Source organism: Falco rusticolus, chromosome 4, assembly GCF_015220075.1.
Source record: "Falco rusticolus isolate bFalRus1 chromosome 4, bFalRus1.pri, whole genome shotgun sequence".
NCBI classification, from domain to species: Eukaryota; Metazoa; Chordata; class Aves; order Falconiformes; family Falconidae; genus Falco; species Falco rusticolus.
In genome coordinates this window covers 39,251,398-39,266,106 of record NC_051190.1, presented here as the reverse complement: position 1 = coordinate 39,266,106, position 14,709 = coordinate 39,251,398, and the positions used below count along the sequence as shown (strand labels likewise).

Here is a 14,709-nt window from a genome sequence, read left to right as displayed (position 1 = left end):
AAACACAGCTATTTCTACTAGAATTTTCCATGAACGCTTTAAAAGTAGAGGGTCTTTTCCCACACTAAGAAACTGAGGCTGATAACATTTCAATCTCCTCTTTCCTAAGGTTTGTGCAAAGGAGTTTAAAGAGTTTGTGGAAAGACTGAAAGAGAAATTCAGTTCAACCCTGGGGAATCCCAAGCTTGAGATTCCTGATACTTTGCAGGAACTCTTTTGCAGGTACTTCAATTATGGTGCTTTAGATTCTGCGTGTGGGTGAGGCTGTGAAAGAGGAGGGCAACTCAGAGTAGACATCTTCTCTGCTATGCGTTATTTACACCCTCTGTTACTCATACTCTTAATATAAAAAAAAAAGTTTCAGTAAATTAAACAAGCCACACTTCTTTTAAATCCATGCTTCCTAAATACGTAGAACTGATTTTCAGTTATTTGTACAAGCTTGCTTATTTTAAAACATTCCTATTTTGCTAAATAAGACTTTTAATCCAGAAATTCACAATGTCAGATTTTCTTAAATTGTCAAATCCTCAATTCCACTATTGGAGATGCTGGCACTCAGGTGTAACATTTTAATGCAATAGAAAATTTCCCTTTACCATTTTCCAAATTAACTGGCCCCATTTTATATCACAGTTTGTAGCTGGTTGCTCAGCTAAAATCATCTCAGTGCTGCTAAAACTGTTGATTCAGAAGAGCACTCAGGCTTGTATAGCATTCTTCAGCCCCAGATCATCATGCTTTTTTGTGACGAGTAACACTTGGAGAGGAGTGTGAAAATTTGGGTCTCAAACCATTTTATGATAACAAATTTAGCACCTGTGTAAATTTTTTTACTTTGGGAAGAGCTGTATGTTACAGCAAAAGTGCTGCCAACGGTAACTGGAAGTCCAAAACCTCAATAGAACAGGAAATCCATGCAGTTCTGCTCTGTGTCCTGTCCGTGTGTTTTATCTCATTGTCAACGGGTATCTTAGTGAAGTGAAGGATGTTGATCTGGACAGGTCTTCTCATTTTTGACACTCGTGCTGACGGCTGCTGGAGCAGATAGGAGCCCTGCGCTGGTTCAGCGCTTGCCTTATTAGCAGTTGCACTTGTCAGCCTCTGGGTTTCATTGTTGATATAAAATCACAGAATGTTACGTTTGTTTCAGTGTTTTCCTTTCCCTTCCCTTATCTAGATTCCGAGTTTTGGCAATCGGAGAAGACACAAATCAAAACACAAAAGAGGACAGCCTAAGCAGGTGAGTAGCAGTAGCACCGTTTTTCCCACATTAGGACTCCAAGGTCATGTCAGCCCTCACATCTGTGAAAGTAATATACATATAGTCTTCTAATTCAGTACATTTTTCATCTGTTTGTTGCAGCATATAAATTTATTAATACAAAAATACTTTTGCAGGGCCGTAGAGACCTCAGACATAGATTATAGATTTGATGAATAAAATGACAGCAGCAATGGCCTTGTCAGAATGGTGGTCTGTTATCATTAGGAAAACAGTCTATGTTTTCTATGTGGGTGCTGGATCTTGAGAGGAGGAGATGTTCTTCTCAAAGAGAACTTCTTGTGTTAGATTATCTGGACTGATCCAAAAATTCAGAGTGGAAGGTAAGGGGAAAATGTAACAGGCTCCATTACATGAATGATCCTCAGCTGTAGTAATCTCGGGCCTTTATGCATCTATTTCAGAAGCAAATGACTGAGTTTGTATGTTTTTGTGCTAGTTTAATAGTTAGGTACCTCATGCATAAAAATCACTGTGAATAAATTATTTTCGTTGGTTTGTCTTTTTTTTTTTTTTCAGTGTCTATGATATTCATTTTCTAGTGCTACAGAATCTGATTCAGAGCACGCTGGCACTCTCAGATAACCAGATGAAATCTTGCCAGTCATTTCAGGTACAGTATCTGGACTGGACTTTACTGGTCATAGAATCATTTAGGTTGAAAAAGACCTTTAAGGTTGTAAAGTCCAACCGTTAACCTAACACTGCCAAGTCCACCACTAAACCGTGTCTGAGTGCCACATCTACACATTGTCATACAACCCTAAAGGGTTTCTCCTTCCCACCTTGACATATGCCTTGTTCAAATGGGAGAAAAGAAACCCAGAAACTTACATTTGTGTCCGTCCTGTGGGACACAATTCTCTTCTGCTTTTTGCAAATTACATATTCTAGGCAGACTTTCAGCATGTTCAGCTTTTTTCTCTAAGGCTGAGATCACAAGATGTGAAGTTGAAGCAATCCCCAAAAACCATATGAAATAAACTCCACATCCCTTCCATTGGGTCAGACTGCATCGTGATTTAGTGCCCACTTGAGCAGTTGGAATTATGCTCTGGAGGACTTGTTAGAAAGACAGTCCTAGTATCCAGCTGACACTGGTGTTGGGGAGCCTGTCCTCGGAGAGGCTGTGGGGTCTCCGCTGGAGATACTCAAAATCCGCCTGGACACAATTCTGTGCAACCTGCTCTAGGAGAACCTGCTTTAGCAGGGAGTTGGACTAGATGATCTCCAAAGGTCTCTTCCAACCCTGACCGTTCTGTGATTCAGCATTGGGGACAATGAAAATATATCATCTATCAGTCAGGCACTTAAAAAAATAAAGTTATAAGTTCAAACAGAGTTTAGTATCTTATCAGCAGGCAAGAGTGGAGCCTAGAAAGCCAAGCTTATAGAAGCATGTGTTCCTGGTAAAGTGATGGAAAGAATCTACCAAAATGTGTTGCAGATGAGCATTTTTTACATATATAATTCTAGTGGAAGCCTGATCTCATTTTGAATGTCAAGTGTTCTATAGTATTTAGTTAATTTAATTGGCATTTACTGTGAAAAGCCTGAAAGCCCATAAAAGGAATGTAATAGTGCAGTTTAGTAAATTTGTTTGTATCATTTACATTCTGGCTTCTAGCTTCATGTGCATTTAGTTAATGTAAACCTCAAGTAGGTGAGTCTAACAGTGGATTCAGAGCTAACGCTGCCTTTTACATTGAACGGGGGTTTTTTGCAGACATTTCGTTTGTACCGGGAGTACCGGGACGACATTCTTGTGAAGGCTTTCCTAGAGTGTCAGAAAAGAAGCTTGGTCAATCGCCGTCGAGTAAACCACACGTTGGGTCCAAAGAAGAGCCGGGCTTTGCCTTTTGTACCCATGTCCTATCAGCTGTCTCAGAGTTACTACAGGTGGGTCTCAGAAAGGTCACTCCAAATTTGAGCAAATAAAAATCTATCCAGGCATGCTTGGCATGGAGGAGAGAATACGCATCAAGTATCTAGAGCAAAGAACCTGCCCATCTCAGCTGAAGCTGAAGCCACAAAGCTAACATCCATGTATGTTAGCCTTTTATTCCGTTAGTAACTAGAGCTGGACAGGGAATAGAGCCAAGTTTGCTGGGCAAGGCTTTACAAAGACATAGTGGAGAGGAGAGGAGAGGCAGCTCCAAAGTTTTAGAGGTGGTGGAAAGAGTTTTTTAGCACTCTGATCATTCTGCTGGTTGCTTGCTTTTTCTCTCCAGTTACTTTGTGCTGCCACTGTACCTGGATGTTGGAGGTGGGGGAGGACACTCAAACTGTAAATGTATTGAGTCCTCAAGCAGATGACTGCTTTGCTATTTGCTATATATACCTGACCGTTACATGGTGCATAAATACCTAACGTTCTGCAACTAGTACAAGGACTGTGAGAGCAGATGTAGAAGGTACTTGGTCACCACCTCTAGCATGGAACTTCAACTGTTTGCCTGCTCTATGCTACCATGCGTCTAAAGTTCATACACAGTAAATTAGAACAGATTGTGAAAGATTTATGTTTCATTGAATTTGTCTTTTTGTCCAGAGTTTTTACATGGCGGTTTCCCAGTACAATTTGTACAGAGTCCTTTCAGTTCCTCGAGAAGCTCAAGGACGCTGAAAAATCAGACCAGCCAGATAACTTCTCATTTAAAGATCAAGAAAACAAAGCATCAGAAGGCATGATTGCATTTCCTATGGATGGGCCTGGTGGCCAGTGTGTGGCAATGCTTTCCCTATTCTCCCTGGGACTTGTATCTGTGAATGTGAGAATCCCAGAGCAGATAGTTGTGGTGGACAGCACTATGGTGGAAAATGAAGTGATAAAAAGGTAAAAACTGTTATTTCTATAGTAAATATGGTTTGTGGGTAACTTGAATGAAACTGGACAGGCATTAGCGTTTCCTGCACTGTGCTGTGGCACGTGATGTTGTTTAGATTGTTAGTTCTGAGGGAGCAGTCTGAAAACTTAATGGCACTTCAGTTAGTGCCTGTCATTATAGCCTTGAACTGCATTTGTCTTCACGTATGTGACATTTAAATTGCTAGGCACTTCATTGCCATCAGCGCTAATGGGGAAAGGAGAGCAGGGTGTGCTAGAGGAGCATTTCCATCAACATTGTACCTTCCTATTCCAAAGACTAAGAAGCATTAGTAACAAGGTTTCAGCTTTATCAGTGAAGCCTGTCTCCACAGTATGGGTTCCCTGTATTGTCTCCGCTCTGACTTTTTTTTTTTTTTTTAAGCCTCCAGTAATTGCATACCACACAAATCGAAACTCTCTCCCCAGGCAGTCTAATCCTATGAGTAGTTATCTTTACAATCATTATGTGTTTTCTCAGAGTGCAACTAAAATGTCTTGCTGCAGTTTAACCTGTTGTATATATACATGGAAAATACTTTGTTCTTTTTCTCTTTAGAGCAGCTTATTACCTATTCGAAGACTGTTATCATAGTCCCCTTTCCATAATACACCACCCTTTAAAATGAGCAGCCTCAGTTCCTTTACTTGTGCTTTTGGTACGTTATTTGTGTCATCTGGATCTCTGTCTTTCTCACTGTTTTCCTCTGCACTGAAATGTGAGGTCAAAAACCAAATGCCACGCTCTTGCTGGCAGGTCTGTGCCAATTACATCATGTTTTATAGGTGATATGCCTGCTAATACATTGCAAAACGATGAATGGCCATGGTCTTGCCAAAAAAAAAAAAAAAAAAAAAAAAAAAAAGCAGCCAAAAACCCCCAGTGCAGTGATTCACGTACAGCTTATGATTCTTGTGATTCACTCTAACAAGTTTCTTTTCCTTTACCTAGCTAATTGTTTCCTCTTAGTGTGGAAGGACAGGTGCATAGTACTAGAATATAAATAGCATGCATTTGTCCATATGAAATTGTTTCCTGCTCCTTTCCAGACTATTTCTCCAGTTTGCTGGAAACATTCTGAATGCAGATCCTGTCTTCTCATATACTTGCAGTCTCTCCAGTTCAGTATCCTGTCTTCTCATATACTTGCAGTCTCTCCAGTTCAGTGATCCTATGCAAACTTAATAAGCTATTTTATCACCCAGGTCATTAGCAAAAATACACTGAACCCTGGTCTAGCCCCATTTCTCAGTACAGGCAGAGTCCAGTTTTCCAACTGGTTATGTACTTGCACTGTTTTCTTAAAATGTTATGTTCCCTTTTGGTTTTAAATAAGTTTTAAGAGAAGGTACATAATCTCTAACTCATTTTAGACAAGGTTAGAAGGAAGCTTTGGTTGTCTCTGGCATAATCTGCTTAAAACATAGGCAACCTCCAAGTTAGATCAGGTTGTTCAGAGCCCTCACCTTTATCCGTAATGGCTCTTGTCATGTCCTGGAAAGAAACAGTGTTGGTTTGACAAAGTTTGTTTCTGGGAAATTTATCCTGGCTGCTGCTACTATTCTTTACTTTGAGGCTGTCTGTAGTTTGTGGTGGTTTTTTGGTGTTTTTTTTTTTTTTTAAAGTCACTGAAGTCTTTGGTCTGTAATTCTTTCTTCTCCTTTTCTCCCTTAAAAATAAACCCTGTCTGCCCTATCCTGCAGATCCCTTTTGGTCTCAGCCTCTGTGCTGTGATAGATGTTCCCTCATGATGAAGTGTCTGCTGAACCGTAGAGGTTCAGCACTGTAAGCTGAGATATTCTGGGTTTATTTCAACATGTTTACAAAAAAGAGAGTGCTTCCTTTTCCAAGGACCTTTTAGTCTATATTTTTTTTTTTTTGTAGTTGCTTGTTCTCAGCACTTTAAACAAGCCTGCTATGGACAAACCCGCAACTGTTCGCGACCAAATACCAGAATGCAGAACAGCATGTCTTCTCACTCTGCTCAGTGTCATGAGTCACTTTCTTATTTGGGGGGGGCGGGGGGGGGGGGGGGGGGGCGAACAACAACCAACCCAAAAAAAAACCCTCTGTTTGCTCTAGTTTGGGAAAAGAAGGACTTGACGATGATGATGACGATGATGATGACTTAGATGACAGCTCTGGAGGCAAACGGAGAATAGAAGTAAAAGCTCGTCAAGCATCTCATACCAATTACTTACTGATGAGAGGCTACTATGCCCCTGGAATTGTCAGCACACGCAATCTGAGTCCCAGTGACAACATTGTGGTCAATTCCTGCCAGGTGAAGGTTAAGCTGCGATGTACCCCGGTTCCAGGAAGACTCAGCTCTCCAGGTTAGTCTGTTTGGCCTAACTTGCAACAGAAGTGGGCTGGAGCAGGAAAGATGGTGAACTCGTCAGCTGAGGAACTGATTTGAACAAAGCCTTTTAATAGGAACATTCTTTTGTCGTTACACATGCAGTTTGCCTTGTAATGCTTTCTCTCCTGATTTAAACAAACAGTTGGTTGGCTCAGAGGCACCTTTTGTTGGTGACAGGTCCTTGCCTGTATTTCATGTTGTGTGAAACTATGAATCCAAAGAGGAAGTCTTCCTCTGCTCTGTTACCCCTTCTCCAGTAGGTTTTTCAGTCCCTTCTGCAAATTAAAATACTGTATTTTGTTACACCTAGGTTTTCTCTTCTGTGAAAAGAAAATCTTTCAGAACTCCTTGAATGGAAATTCACATTTACTTGTCTTATGCAAGTGCCTGAAATAGTGGTGTCCGATCTCTGGCCTTTTACCTACAGTAATTTAAACATTTGGGTAATATCTAGAGCTTGAATATTTGTAATTTATCAGCACTTCCCCTTCTTAAAGAGCAGCTTCCTTTCAGCTGTAATGCATCTGTATCCAGGAAAGCCTTTAGTTATCTATCTCTTTGGCTAGAAGTTCTAGTGCTGCCCCTGGTCATTCCTATTGCTGTTGTGGTAGAGGTAAAATAGAAATTCTTTCTCGTATCTCTGCTGCCACATGTGCCCCCCCGGTGTACTGAGCTGACGGCTCATTACAGTTGTTCTCATTTTTCCTTGGCTGTCAGAGAAGCGCAGCTGTCATGCGAGTGTCCCACAAGCATGATGTAAAGGCAGCCTGCAGATAAAAGGGTGGGGAGCCGGTAAGAACAGTGCCAAAGCTGCCCTCTAATCATTTGGGACTGGCAAAAGGTGTCACGGTACTTCAGCTTCTGAATGCTCACTACAGTGAGGGTCAGTTTTGTGCAGTGACAGACCTGCCTCCAAGCACAGAGATGCTTTGTTACACTAATTGTACCAAGACATTGCCAACTTGTGGTTTATACCGTATTTGGCCAATATTTCTGCAGTGGATCAGCCGCTTCCAGTTTTTTGATTAATAGGGTCCTCCATAGCGTTTCCTTGCCCTAGACTTTTCACTTGACCTTCTTCAAGAAAAAAGGAGATGATTGCCTCACAAACTTAGAGTTAAGCTGACCCAGTGTTAGAGAGCATACCAGTAAGTCTACGCTGTATTTCAGCGGTACCTCACTTTGATATGAGGGCGAGCCCTTGTAAACCAGCTTGCTGCTCTTCTGCAGGTCTTTTCAGAGACAAATATGTAAGGCAGAAAGCAAAAAGGAAACTGCAGCAATGAAGATGGAAAACTGAGCTCTGTTTTTAATTGAAATAGTCTAGAATACCTCTGATCTGTCTGTCTCAGAACATTTATCTTTCTGTAGCGTATTGCCTAGTAACAACTGCTTCACAGCTTATACATTTGGGGTTTTTATTTGCTTTGCAGTTTCTTCTCTGCTTGATAACACGGTTGTGGGAATCTCCTGCCTCCCTGAAACTTTTACCAGGCTGATAAAAGTCCAAGAAGAAAACTACGAGGTTGATCAGTTTCTTCGTGAGTGTACAGAACATTATGGCTATAATCCCAGAGATGTAGCTGCTGTTTTGCAGATTCGTAATGAAATAGAGGCAACTTCCCACTTTGGAATTTGCAAAACTGAGCTGAGCAAACGTTTCTGCAGCTATGAAGAGGAGGAACCTGAACGCACCAGGAGCTTGGAGCAGTACATTCAGGTGATTTTACAGCCAGCTGCTTCCCATACATTAATGTCTGCATGTTTAGTGTTCCCCTTGAAGAGGACAATCTTCCAGGCTGTAGGAAGCAAATATAAACTGGACAAAACTATTTATATTAGGCAAGAGATCACATACCAATACCTGATAGCAATCTCGCATCAAAGCTAGGAAGGCCAAAACTTAAAGCAGCACTGCCTCAAAGATAGGAATGAACTGTTTCAGAAACCTAGAGGTACAAACTTTGTACCACCTTTGGAAGCAAAATGGTCTTTCCCAGTTACATTTTGACTTAATTTAAGCTGAACATAAATATCTTGTGTTGTAATTTCAGAAAAGTTTAAGGGGTAATACATCTTTTCAGCTTCAGTGCAGCAGCACATAAAACTGAATATTCTACTAAGATTGTCCTCTTCCTTTGCTGACAGTTAAAGATGGCAATTCCATGTTATTTGGTTAAACTGATGTTTTCCAGTGAAAGCTCCTGAAACAATTTTTGTTGTGGTTTTTTTGTTTGTTTGTTTTTTAATAGGACCTTATTGAAATGCAGCAGGTTTTAGAAGTAGGAGGCCACTCTGTAAGACTGGTTGCAATAGTATTTGCCAAGCCCTGGCTCTTGCATTCAGTCTGTCTGAAAAATAAACCAGATGATTCTGATCAGCAAGGTGCAGACACCACTCCCCCAGATGTACAACAGGATTGCCTGCCCTCAGAACCAAAGAAGGGAGAGGAATGTTCGAGAGAAGAGGAGCAGCTGGGAAAAGACACACAATCTGTCAGTGATGAAGAGCCCCCAAGGAAGAGATGTAAGACTCAAAATGATGACCTTCAAGATGGCAATCAGTTCTGCCAGGGTTCACAGAGTGATTTGAAAAGTGCAAATGAAAATAACTTTGATGCAGGTGTTCCTGATCCTGTTACAATGCAGGAAGCTTTAGTCATGGATGAAGAAACGGGCTCCCTGGGAGGGCAGACAGAACACCTAGCTGAACACCCAGCGTGTGCCTCAGACGCTGTGAATGTGGACACTTACAAGGAACAAGATAAATCTTGTTCTGAGGACAAAGAACTTGAAGTAGACAATGATGAGCTCAGCACTGAGCACAAGCAGCAGATTCCTAGCCTTGAACAATCAGCTGGTGAGCAGGATGATGATCTTTCCTACTTACAGGAGAACCCAGGAGTCTTTAAAGGTATGTAGGAGCGCTCTACATCCAAGAAATCGAGACTAGCTCATCATCAGTTGCTCCCAAACAGGTAGCTCCATTTTATATGCAAATACTGGATTCTTTTTGAAGCTGTACCGGGGAGAAAGGTTGTCATTTCTCATAGACAAAGTGGCATAACACTACTTAATCTGGAACGTCTTGGAGGGTTCAGATACATAAAGATTCCTTCCTATGCCTGTTGCTGGAATGCTCATGACTAGTTCAGAAATGTGTGTTCTTTAGAAACTCGTTTACATCTCTTACTTTTCTCCAAAAACATATTTAGATCTGAAGTTTCTAATCTCTGGCTTCAGTCCAAAGGCTGGACATCTCTAAACCTGGAAAACACAGTGCTACTGGTGTACAGTTAACTAGAATGCCCGTGACTGAAAGTTGTGAAGTCATTAAAGCATTCACCCAAAAGCAGCACATGCCAGTGAGAAGATCAATAACCTTGTTTGTAACCCAATATGACTTCATTTGCATTTCCTCTTTACTGCCAGGTTGGGGTTTTTTTGATAGCTAGCAGTTCTTGCTAAGCTTTACGTTAAGTAGGTTGTTGGGGATTTTGTTTTGCTTTTGTCTTTTATCAGCTCTGGTTTCAGATGGAATCACAAGCTAACTGCTTGTGTGGTATTTTGCCAAGATCTGCCTTTACCCGGCAGACTGCCGTGTGAATCAGTGCAGACGGATCCAAAGCGTGTTAGAGCTTGCTGCTGTTTAACTGGAGCCTTCCTGCAGGAAATGGACTGTCTAAACAGCATAGACCTCAGCAGTTCCTAACGTGAAACTACTAAACACTGGTTTGGATTTAACTTCTCTACTTGTTTGTAACACAGGAGGGAAGAAATAGTTATGTTATCAAGCACAGACTTCTTACTGGTCCTGCTGACTGAAGGCCAGTTGAAGGGTTTACGTGTGCTTAAGCCAAAGCTGTTAGCCTCTGGGTGTGGTAGAAATACCTACGTTAAGTAATCGTGTAATTAAAACCCATGACATAATGCATAATGGAAGTTGCAGAGGCAGCCTTCACTTTGAAACCGAACCCTGCTGAAATCTTGAGTTTGCATTCTCCAGTCTACAGCTGTGTGGGCTTCTGCTCAACTTCCGTAGGATTAGCAGGAGCATTAAGCGAAACAAGCCGATGTGAGTGCTTACACGCCGAGACCCTGCGTAGCTCCCTGTGTAAAACTCCGTTCTTTCAGTTCATAGAACTACCTGCGGTTCAGCCATGTCAGCAGACTTCTAGGAATAAAACTTCTTGCTGTGCTTTGGGAATGGAACCATAAAAAGCGTGGCTGGAGTAGGCAGAGGTGGTTGCAAGGTGAGGTGTGGAACGGAGTACGCTGCAGATGGGTGAAGGCAGTCAGAGTGGAAGCTTAGAGCTCCCCGTCCAACTGCAAACACGCGGTGTATCACTGAAGGCTCAGGGCTGGAAGGGACCTCTGGAGATCTAGTCCAACCCCCCGCTGAAGCGGGGTCACCTAGAGCAGGTTGCAGAGTCGTGTCCAGGCAGGTTTGAATGTCTCCAGAGGAGACTCCACAGCCTCTCTGGGCAGCCTGTGCCAGGGCTCTGTCACCCTCAAAGTTTTTCTTCATATTGAGATGGAACTGCCCGTGTTGGGGTTTGTGCCCGTTGCCCCTTGTCCCGCCGCGGGGCACCGCTGAAGAGCCTGGCCCCATCCCCTTGGCACTCGCCCTTAAGGTGTTTGTGGGCATTGGGAAGGTCCCCTCAGCCTTCCCTTCTCCAGGTGAAGAGGCTCAGCTCCCTCAGCCTTTCCTCACAAGAGAGATGCTCCAGTTCCCGCACCATCTTTGTAGCCCTCCGCTGGCCCCTCTCCAGTAGCTCCCTCAAGCTTGTTTGTGTTTGCATAGTTTGCTGTTGCATTTTACAGCTTAGCTGCCTTTTACATTCCTTCCGATAGATAAAAGAGTTTGGGTTAATTAAAAACCGTATGTTCTGTTCTTTTCAGGAAGTTCTATGACAGATGTATCCCAGGCAGCCAGGGACCGGTGAGTAACAGAGAGGTCTGCAGAATAAGCTAAACACTTGGTACTACCAAAATCATACCTGGAACAATTTGGAAACCTTAGTTTTATGCTCTGATGAGCACTGAGCATTGATGATGGAGAAACCCCATGTTACCCTCCATTGTTCTTGTTGATACTTGTGCTTGTACGCATGCTGAAAAAATTCTTCTGTTTTCCCAAAAAACAACTATCTCCAAATATCAGAGGAACAAAACTAATTTTATTTCACAAATAAGTCCAGTGCCAGAAAGTCTCAGCTTCCACATGCCCGGGAAAGGCCTGGAGAAAACTGCAGTGTAGGAAATGGGATTTCTACGCAGGGTCTGTCTTTTGCCCACAAAATGCTAAAAATGAGGAAATTCTTTCCTGCTGAGCACTGTTGCTGCATGTTGCAGACTGAAGCAGGTCTTGGATAACTTTTGGAGGATATTGGAGCTAGTACCAAACAAAGCTTTCCTGGTTGTCAAGGCTCAAGGTAACTGCTGGGTGCTGTAGTGGTGCTAGAGGTGTTTCTCAGGTGGTGAACACGTAGCGTGAAATACTTCAGGTCTGTGGAACTGTCGGGTAGATCAGCACCCGTCTCTGCTCAGAGCAGCTGCAGAATTTACACCTAGCATGTGAGCAAACATCAGCAATGGATGGAGGAAGAATCTGTATTATGCAGAAATTATGATGATTGGAAATCTAGCTAGAAAAGTGATTTCTGACAGAGCTGCACTTAAATCGTCTTTTGCAGGGCCTGCGAGAATGTCTGCTTCATCGGGAGACCGTGGAGGATTGTGGATGGGAACCTGAATAAACCTGTGTGTAAAGGGATGATGGAAGCTGTGCTCTATCACATCATGACAAAGCCAGGCATCACGGAAGGCATGCTGTTGCAGCATTACGTGGGGGTACTGCAGCCCGTTGCCGTCTTAGAGATACTGCAGGTATGTGAAACACCAGCTTTAATCAGGTTCAGCTTCCACACATCCGCAACTACTTTGCTAGAAGTCGCAGGAAAATGGGACTGTGACTGAACCATGAAAAACCACCTTCTGCCTTTAGTGTAAATTACCCAAAGCCAGAGCACGTTCCTGTTCACCATGAGGGAAGGAAGCCTGCTTTACCCATCCTTGACACCACCATATTATCGATATTTTAAATTTGAGCTTGCTTCTGAAGTGGATGTACATGCAGTTGAAATTCCAGCTGGTTAACAACGAGTGGTGGCTTGTCACTGTAAAATATGAAGCTGGACTGTTTAATGCAGTGTTAATCACCATAGAGTTTATCTTCGTTTTTCCCTCACATTCGTTTTCAGATGGGTGGTCTTTGACATAAGAATCAGACTGAAATGTCTGTGCTAGACAATACCATAAATGACCTTGTCCTGACAGACCTGCTTACAGGCATTCATCCTTACATATAAAACTGCACGTAGGGAGAAAATGTGAGTTTCCTGGGGGGCTTTTTCCCCACATCTTGAGGTTTGATTACCACCAACTGCTATTTGCAAATGAAACCTTGATCTGTATTTTTTTTTTTTTTCCTATAAGGATTCGAGATCTTAGGTATAGCGGTAATGTTGCGGTCCTTCCCATGAGCATGACTTCCCCTACTAGCGCTGAAACGAACGCTCCAGTGTACGCGTGCCCCGCGTCTGTCCAAGGGCTCGTAGGTTTTGGTAACAGTGCAAGCTGTGTGTGCTGCCGATGAAGCACTGAGCAACTATCCCGTTCCCTGGGTGTTCAGCACAGCCCATCCGTGTGTCCTATGCCACAGCAACCCTGCCAGGAGGGTAGCCGGGATCGGGGACAGGTTTAAGACCGCAGTACAGAGTGTATAGTGGTGAGGCATGCACGTGTGGGACAGCAATAGATTCCTAGGCAATTTTAATTCAAATCCACAAAACCAAGCACTTACCTGTACATTTTACAGGCATAAATTGGAGAGCTTGAATCTAACTGGTAACAGATTTGATAAGAACTGGTTTTGAAACCAGAGACAGAGCTTATATCTCTAATATGCCAAACACTAGTAAATCTAGGTGCACTCCTATGTTAGATCACTGAATACACACCAGATGTCTTCAGCAAACAGAGCACATGAATTGCCTTGCTGGGTGTTGCGGTGGGAACGAATGCTAACCCATTAGCAAGAACTGACCCAAAAATCTGGGATTTATGTCTCTATCAGCCTTAAATTATTTGTAACTGATCCTAAATGTTGAGATCTGTTGTTGAACGCAGCAGCAGTCAGATGTTAGCTACTGTGCCAAAAGTAACAAACGAGCATATATCCAGCTATGTGAACTTGCTTAGTTGTGCTGCTGCAATCTTTGCCATCCCCATGGTCACCTGAGGGCGCAAACCTGCTTTTAGTATAAATCCTCTAATCTTTCTGAGAGCACTGTAGGTAGAACAGCATTCAGCGCATTTTTTTATTTTTTTTTTTTTTAAACCGCAGCTGCTCAAGCTAAAATATGTGAATTTTTCTCCAGGGTCTGGAAACTCTTGGTTGCATCAGACGATTCTACATGAAAAAGCCGTCCTTGGTGTCACTCTTTTCTCAGCCAGTTATAGAAGAACAACTAAATAATCCCAAACTGAGTGAAACCCCAACAGTATACTACGAGCCTACGATAGACTGTACTCTCAGGCTGGGAAGAGTGTTCCCCTGTGAAGTGAATTGGAATAAATGGGTGCAGATTATCCCTGTATAAAAGAGGTAAAGCTAAGTCATGTTGAATTGGTTTAGCCCGTAGGAGTGAGTGTTAATGCAGATTAAATGTTACAATTTGTGCTCCATTGAGTGTTTATGAAGTTATTTATCCTTTTTACTTTTGAGTATGTTGAAAGTGAGAATAAAGCTTGATGTTAAAGCGGGATCAAATATTACTTCTGCCTTAAGTATATTCTCTTTTTACCAATAATTGCTTGTAGAGCATATAGTTCATAGTTTCTGCTTTGTATTATGGTGTTTTCACAGGTCATAGTAAAGGCCCCTTTTTTTCCCCTTCCCCCTAAGGCCACAGTAGGAACACTTTACTGCTGCGTTGCCTTCTGTTCTGCAGCCCAGCCGCTGGCTCTGAGCTAAGGTTTGGTACCTGCTCTTCAGCCAAGTTCCCTTGTGGTCCCTCTGTATTTTAAACACTGGTTGCTCGACATGCGTGGTATCAGTTTATTCTGTGTGCTTTTTCCAGCACCCCTGCACTGCCTGAAATAAGACCCCCACCTTCCCCCCGTGCTGTGGCA

General features: G+C 42.6%; 1 protein-coding gene across 2 annotated transcripts in view; it reads left to right on the top strand.

The window, feature by feature from the left end:
* The window catches only part of GTF3C1 (general transcription factor IIIC subunit 1), a 42,287-nt gene extending 27,935 nt beyond the window's left edge, over positions 1–14,352 (top strand). Inside the window, exons 27-37 of one of the 2 annotated variants that reach the window (XM_037386099.1) lie at positions 110–222; positions 1,181–1,243; positions 1,805–1,898; positions 3,012–3,184; positions 3,837–4,121; positions 6,235–6,488; positions 7,948–8,234; positions 8,767–9,427; positions 11,416–11,455; positions 12,210–12,402; positions 13,956–14,352. In XM_037386099.1, coding sequence (XP_037241996.1) covers positions 110–222; positions 1,181–1,243; positions 1,805–1,898; positions 3,012–3,184; positions 3,837–4,121; positions 6,235–6,488; positions 7,948–8,234; positions 8,767–9,427; positions 11,416–11,455; positions 12,210–12,402; positions 13,956–14,177 — 2,385 coding nt within the window. In that variant the 3' untranslated portion in view covers positions 14,178–14,352. The remainder of the gene's footprint in view (positions 1–109; positions 223–1,180; positions 1,244–1,804; positions 1,899–3,011; positions 3,185–3,836; positions 4,122–6,234; positions 6,489–7,947; positions 8,235–8,766; positions 9,428–11,415; positions 11,456–12,209; positions 12,403–13,955) is intronic. The other variant, XM_037386100.1, reaches the window with a different exon arrangement.
* Positions 14,353–14,709: the final 357 nt, after the last annotated feature.